The sequence below is a fragment of the Lactuca virosa genome, chromosome 4 (genome assembly GCF_052849685.1).
Source record: "Lactuca virosa cultivar CGN04683 chromosome 4, Lactuca_virosa_CGN04683_v6, whole genome shotgun sequence".
Lineage (NCBI taxonomy): Eukaryota > Viridiplantae > Streptophyta > Magnoliopsida > Asterales > Asteraceae > Lactuca > Lactuca virosa.
In genome coordinates, this window is record NC_136429.1 from 377,089,951 (window position 1) to 377,096,997 (window position 7,047).

The 7,047-nt window shown below is 32.1% G+C and overlaps 1 protein-coding gene across 1 annotated transcript; it reads left to right on the forward strand.

The window, feature by feature from the left end:
- Positions 1 to 976: 976 nt before the first annotated feature.
- On the forward strand, positions 977 to 5,392 carry LOC145108773 (myosin-H heavy protein). Its single transcript, XM_079045854.1, has 14 exons — positions 977 to 1,418; positions 1,902 to 1,940; positions 2,015 to 2,068; positions 2,204 to 2,267; positions 2,385 to 2,443; positions 2,570 to 2,694; positions 2,791 to 2,850; positions 2,951 to 3,009; positions 3,271 to 3,350; positions 3,454 to 3,492; positions 3,852 to 3,914; positions 4,095 to 4,142; positions 4,226 to 4,354; positions 5,047 to 5,392. The coding sequence occupies exons 1-14, from the start codon at positions 1,224 to 1,226 to the stop codon at positions 5,092 to 5,094; spliced, it is 1,062 nt and encodes a 353-aa protein (XP_078901980.1). The 5' UTR covers positions 977 to 1,223; the 3' UTR covers positions 5,095 to 5,392.
- The last annotated feature ends 1,655 nt before the right edge of the window (positions 5,393 to 7,047 follow it).

Genomic DNA, 7,047 nt, shown 5'->3' on the forward strand with positions numbered 1-7,047 from the left:
GAAACTAATTCATTCATTCACTATTAGTCTATTCTATTAAACTGATTTATATAATAGATAAACTGATAATAAAATATTAAATTCATTGATAATCTATGAAAGTATGAATCATTTAAATATGCAACTGGCAACTATAAACTTGATAATCCTCAATTTCTCATAAATCTTACCTGATTGGTTGATTAGAAGGAGATAAAATCAGATAATCGACCGCTGAATTGCTTTCTTGCTGTTGTTGCATGCGTGAATCGCATTCACGATTCACCTTCTCCTGCCTTTGTGGCTTTGCCGATCGCTTTTTTTTTAACAAACGAACGAGTAATTCACTAATTTGGCTTCCTGCTTCAGCACTTCTGTTCGTGCGTTCCTAGTTCCTTCAATAAATTGACCAATTCCTTAATGGACTGCAAATTGCATATACTACAAAAAAAGGGCCCCTTAAGATTTTGGGCCCTGTTCCAATGCCCATATTACACATGGGCTAAGCCGGCACCGGAAGAAACATTTATTTATAATAGAAAACTCCTTAACCATTTTTTTTCTTAGAGTCGATGTGAAATTCCTTAATCTCACTTACGGTATGTCTTCTATTGTTTATAGTTTATATCTTTTTTTCCTTTATTTTTTATTAAACCCATTAAACTACGTCCTTCAAAATAAAATATTTAAGATAGGTCTTAAATATTTTTTGTTTATAACTTGACCCACTTCCCATAACATAGTCAGTCACAACGAGTATACAACTTACTGCATAATGACACGTTCAAACAATGACTTTAATTAAAGTTTACTTAATGTTTAATTTTTTACCTTATGGATATCATCATATACCTAAGATACTCATATTGTTAAAATGGTAAAAATTGAAGGGTAATTTTGATTTTTGAAATTTGTTTTTGTTAGAAAGTATTTAGACAGTGTAGGTACCTTGAAATTATACCTACAAATTGTGTATATAAACGGCGGATAAAGAAATTCTAAGTATTTAGGGTTCAAAAACAAACGCCAAAAGACGTTTTCAAAAGATTTCAATCACCCCCACAAAATTTTACTCCTCGCGCCCCTCTTTTCTCCCCCAAATCAAATCCACAATATCTAGAAAACCCCATAAAATCTTGACACAAATCCAATCTGTGTCTCCAATTCTCCATCTTTGTCCAAATTGCACTGTATCAGCTTTTAGCGTGCGATTGACGCCGAGTTCTCCAAACCCCACATTCCATATGAAGAAGGGAACTAAGCGAAAGGCTGCTGCGGCCAGCCGTAAGGACGAAGCAGCAGCCGCCGCCACCACCACCATAGAAGAACCGCAGCAGCAAAATAATAAGGAACCCACCAAAATTGTTCGACCAACAAAACGTTCAAAAGTTCCGAAGCCTGAATCAGAACCAGAGTTCTTCGAGGAACAGCGTGAATTGGTAAAATAACTGTTTTGCTGATTGTGTTTTAATGGAAAGTATTGCACACCAGGCACTGTTCTTCGTGCATATATAAACAAAAGTGCGAATTCATCAATTTACTGATCCACGTGCAAGATCTATGCGCTATTGCCTTATTGGGTTCTTTTTCCAAACGAAACCCTATTAATCTCATTTGATTATTGAGAAAATGTATGTATTTTCGTGTTAGAATGTCAACTTTTGCGATTTGTTTGCAAATTTGGTTGGCTGTCGGCGGAGATTACCTTCTACTTTTATTTTATGCTCTTTTACGTATGTCTCTAATGTACATTGGCCTTTTCAATGGTTGATTTAGTTTTCAAAAGGGTTTTAGAATAAATTCATCTCAAGATTGAATATGTATTGGGACTTGTACCATAGCCATGTCAAAACTTGATGTTTCTATCTAATTTTATCTTCTGTTTTAATGGTTTAATTTATTTTTGCTTATTGTTTTTGCAGGAGGATTTATGGAAGCAGGTTTTCCCTGTTGGGACAGAGGTATGTGTCACCATTTATATTAATCTCATTAGTTTCTTTAACATTGTGATTGTGATTTTACATTTTGTTGACAGTGGGACCAGCTTGACTTGCTTTCTGAATACAAATGGAATTTCTCAAATCTTGAAGTGAGTTCTACTAAGTAGTTCATGTTAACATGTTAACCATGTTTCTCAAAGTTTTATTGCCTTGAGAAACAATGCAAGAGTTTGTTAGAAATGTAACTAACCAAGCTTTAAATCGGTTTTCCAATTATACAACAGGATGCATTTGATGAGGGTGGTGTATTACATGGGAAGAAAGTCTACCTTTTTAGCTGTACAGAGCGTAAGTAGTGAATGAAACTTGTTTATAAACTTCATTGTTTCATTCATTATACATAAAGCGTAGAACTTTAACTCAATATTGTAAATTTGTAACTTGTTTCTTTTTTGTCTTTTGCAGCACAATTGCTCTTTTTTGGTGGTCAATCTAAAGTAACCTGCATACCTGTAGTGGTGGCTGTAAGTGGAACAAAATATCTTTTTTTTTCTTCATTTTTTTTTACATATTAGTTGATAGTTCAAGTTTTGCATACATCTTGTTATTAGTTTTATTTATTATATTTACCTTTTTCAAATATTGAGCAGATTGTATCTCCATTTCCACCTTCTGATAAGATCGGAATTAATTCTGTACAAAGAGAATCTGAAGAAATTCTTGACATGAAACAGATGAAAATGGACTGGGTTCCATATATTCCATTGGGAAAACGGTAAATTTTAATTTTTTATGAAAGAGTATTTGATAGTTTCCAATTACTATTTCATTTTTGCTGGTGTTTACATTTCCATGAATCTCATTCTTACAGAGGTTCTTCAGTTGAAAGGCTTAAATCTCAAATCTATATTCTAAGCTGTGTACAAAGACGGTATTATCCCTTATTTAAAAATTCTATTTTGATCGTTGCATGCATGTTTTGTTTTTTTTAATAGTTTTATTTGCTCACTATCTGATTTTGAACCAAATAGGGCTGGCTTAACACAATTGAAAGAGGAACGTGTCAAGAAATTTGAATACTGTTTACCATGTAAGTATGTATGATGGAATTGGAATTGGAATCGGAAGTCGGAATGGTTAATTCCATTGGAATGAGTGAAAGTTGCTGTCTTCTTTTCTCTGATGGAATGAAAAATTGCAATACAACACATTTTCATTTACGCAACACACATCTTTTCAAAAGGAATCATAATCTTGATTACATACAATATTATTTATTAAAAGAAGTTTCTTAGATTTAAAACTATTCATCATATTTACATATAATAATAAGTTGTTTTTGTTTTTACAGACTTTTATCATCCTTTTAAAGAAGATGAGACTGAACAGAGCACTATTGTGGATATCATGTATCCCATAGAACCAAAGCCTGTAAGTTGATTTTTTTAGCATTTGTCAGATGATATATCATGATCCATTCATACAACTTTGACTTGTGTTGTCACTAATTTGCTTTAATTTTGACTTTCTATAGGTTGTCTGTGAGTTTGATTGGGAGCTGGATGAACTTGAGGTGAGCTATATTTCTTTCTTTTTTCTAATTTTTATAACTTTTTCATATATGTTTCTAAAGAGTCTAAACCAGATAGAAATACGTAAGGTTTTTGACAATTGTTTCTGTTTTTTTTTTTTGGTAAAACAATGTTGTTTTGTAGAATCATGTGAATGCTAACTGTAAATAATGAAAGTTGGTTTTAACGTCTTCAAAGTTCAAAGTATACAAAACTGATTTTACAAGTTAAAAAATGTTTATTTTTTTGCTATTCATAAGGTTGAGATTTGATAATAAGCTACAATTTCTATAATTGTGGCCAAAAATAAAATAGTTTCGTTTGTCTTACAATCATGAAAACTCTTGTAACTTTTTTTTAGGAATTCACTGATGACCTCATTAAAGCAGAGGAGTTGTCTGAAGATCAGAAGGATGCCTTCAAGGTAACTTAACTATAAGGCCATTCTTTCTGCATTAAGTCAAAAAAGAAACATGTATGCATTTCTCATCAATCTCCAACTTTTTACAAATTTGTCCTCATTTATTCTTTCCCCTCTATTTCCCTTAGCATGCCATGATTTGCTCAAGTATTATTCAACAAAATAATATTTCTTTTTATATAGGAATTTGTCAAGGAAAAGGTTCGAGAAGGAAAGAGAGCTAATCGTGAGGTAACTTTGTGAAATTAATTGTTTATAGTATATACGCTAAATACTTGAGCTTTGTTTTATTTTTTAATTTTGACATCTATTAGGCAAGGGAAAAGAGGAAGAATGCTAGAGAGGCACTGAGTAAAGAGAAAGTTGAGGCATATGAGAAGATGAAATTTTATAAATTTTATCCTGTAGCCACACCTGACACCCCTGATGTCTCACAAGTCAAGGTTTGGTACCTTTTTTTTTTTTTTTTTTTTTGAAAAAAGATGCATTTTTTACATTCTGTCATAAATTTTTTCTTAAAAATGCGACCTTTGTGGAAATCCAACTGAAAATGACTCATTTGCCCTTGTCTAAGGTCATCGAATATAATGTGAATTAATATTTAAGGGTAATAGTAGACATTTAGCTTCCTATGTTGCAGTTCTTAATGTGAAATACCATGTGGTTAAATCACATTTAGTAAGTTTAGAGAAAATGTTGTTCAGATAGGTAATGTTAAAAAAGTAATTGAGAAAATGGAAGGAAAAACTAAATGAGGGTAAGTTTGTAAAAAAGTTAGGACTTGATGAAGTGAAAAATAAACACCTGTATATTTTCCTTGGTTTTGAACATCAATGCAAAAAGACCAATTTAGCCTTGATTTAGGTCATCAAGTTATGCCCCATTAAGTTGATTAAGTCAAAAAAAAACACCAACCTTATTTATCCTTGATTTTGATCTGAAATGCAAAAATGATGTGTTTGCCCTTGGTTTAGGTCATCAAATGATGTTTATCAAGTTCTGTTTCCATTAAGTCGAAAAGAAACAATATGTTGTTGATTTTGACCTGAAATGCAAAATGTCCTATTTGCCCCTGTAATGCTTATGTTTGTAATGATTGAATGATATTTGTTAACCATGTGTGTTTTTCTTGCAGTCTCCATTCATAAATAGGTATTATGGAAAGGCACATCAAGTACTTTGACCAGAATACCCTTGAGGCCAAGACAGATGCCCACCCTATTATCCCCCCTACCCCTACTCTTCAGGAAGCTGCCTAAGAAACTGGTTTTCTTTGTCCAAGGAAAAGACATATAAGAGATTTCTTTGTGGTAGGGTGATAGAGCAATAGGGGTTGTTATGTGTATCATTTATACTTGTAGGAATTTTGTTCTTAATTGTTGAAATTTATTGAACATGGTTGTTAAATCACAACCTTAAGAGGATTGGTCCTTCACCTTCACCTTTTTCTTATTGGAATTAGATGCATTTGATAACTTTTATTAGTTGTGTTTATGTGTATATACATACATACATACATACATACATACATATGTTGGGGTTTTGCCTATTTTGGAACACAAATGCACCATCTATCAAGAAAAAAGAAAGAAAAGACAGAAAGCAAGAAATCCAGACACAATATTTGAGAAGTGGAACAAAAGACAGGCGATTGATGGTCTTGAAGAGTATGGTAACAAAGATGATTCCAAGTTTTTTTTTTCCAAAAAGGATATAGATGTTTCTTACCTTTCGAATGCTTCAAAAAGATGCTCTAAAACTTCTTCAAAGTATAAGCAACCAATTAACTTAGTTCAGATGTAAATCTTTACATCTGACGGTGCTCATCTTAAAAAGACAAAAAACAAATTCCGATAATCCAAAAAACCTAAAACTAGATCAAGACATTTTAAGTCACATTATGCTTTATCACATCTGCCTAATTGACCCGCTCTGAAATCGTAGTAAGCATAGGGATATTAATTTCCTACCGTTTATAATTTTACGCCGAATATTCAATAGCCATATAACACCCTAACATTTTTACACTTGAAATAGTGTCATTTTTATCAAAAGCTTATGGTATTTAACCATTTCAATAAAAAACTTATGACATTAAGTCGTATCTTGTAAATTTGGTCTCAAAAAGAAAAAACAATTTAAAAGTTTCTTATAACTTTGGTGTTACAACTTGGATCATACATAACCATAACGAAGCAAGTATAAATACAAACTATCTCCAAAGAGAAGTGATGGAACTACAATGCTTCACTTCTTCTAAATGTCCGAAAGTCATCTTCATGCATATCACACAATAAGGTCCTCTTTTAAGGACTAATCACTTCTATTCTTCAATTCTGAACATAGAATACATGACATTTAAAGTAAAACAAGTGAGACAATAATGTCTCGTGAGCTACATGGATTTTATACGCGTACGTTATCAAACAATTTTGATAAAACATTTATTTTTAAACATATTTCATGCTAGCCACTCTATATGCTATACATGTCACATTCAAATGCGAGAGCTATCAGGCCTTCTCGATTCTTAGGCACATATGTTCTATGAGCTATCAGTTATTTACTGAATCATATTACTATTGCTTTTGGTTGTATACGAAATCTTTATACTAGGGTTTATCCATAAATTGGAAACATCATACCATTGCTTACCAAAATAAAAGGAACCAATCAACCTATTAACGCATCATTATTTATAGACGTCTACTTTGCGACGAGAGTTACCATCACACTGGAGCCTTCTTGCAACACTCCAAAAATCAAGGGTAAAAATTTTATTTTTATTATATTCAAAACACTAGAGTAACTCTTTCAAAACATAGTCAAACATTTCAATACAAATCATTTATCAGAGTTCATTCCCAAAGATCACATATTGCGGAAAACACGAGTGTATGCGCTGTGATCAAGCCGGACCCTTCCTTTTCGAACCGGAGATACCTAAAACCATAAACAAAACTGTAAGCACGAAGCTTAGTGTAACGACCCAAAAATTCTACCGTAAATGACGTTAGTTTTCATTACTCGAATAATTATTTTTGAGTAAACTATTCAAGTTTTAAGGATTATAAATCGAAATAAATTAAATAAAAAGGGTGTTATTTAATACCTAAAATAATGATCAAATATATTT

Coding starts and splice junctions, on each gene's coding strand:
- LOC145108773 (XM_079045854.1), top strand. CDS start 1,224: ATGAAGAAGGGAACTAAGCGAAAGGCTGCTGCGGCCAGCCGTAAGGAC. Junction 2,851..2,950: donor CTAAGCTGTGTACAAAGACG/GTATTATCCCTT, acceptor TGAACCAAATAG/GGCTGGCTTAACACAATTGA. Junction 3,010..3,270: donor ATTTGAATACTGTTTACCAT/GTAAGTATGTAT, acceptor TTGTTTTTACAG/ACTTTTATCATCCTTTTAAA.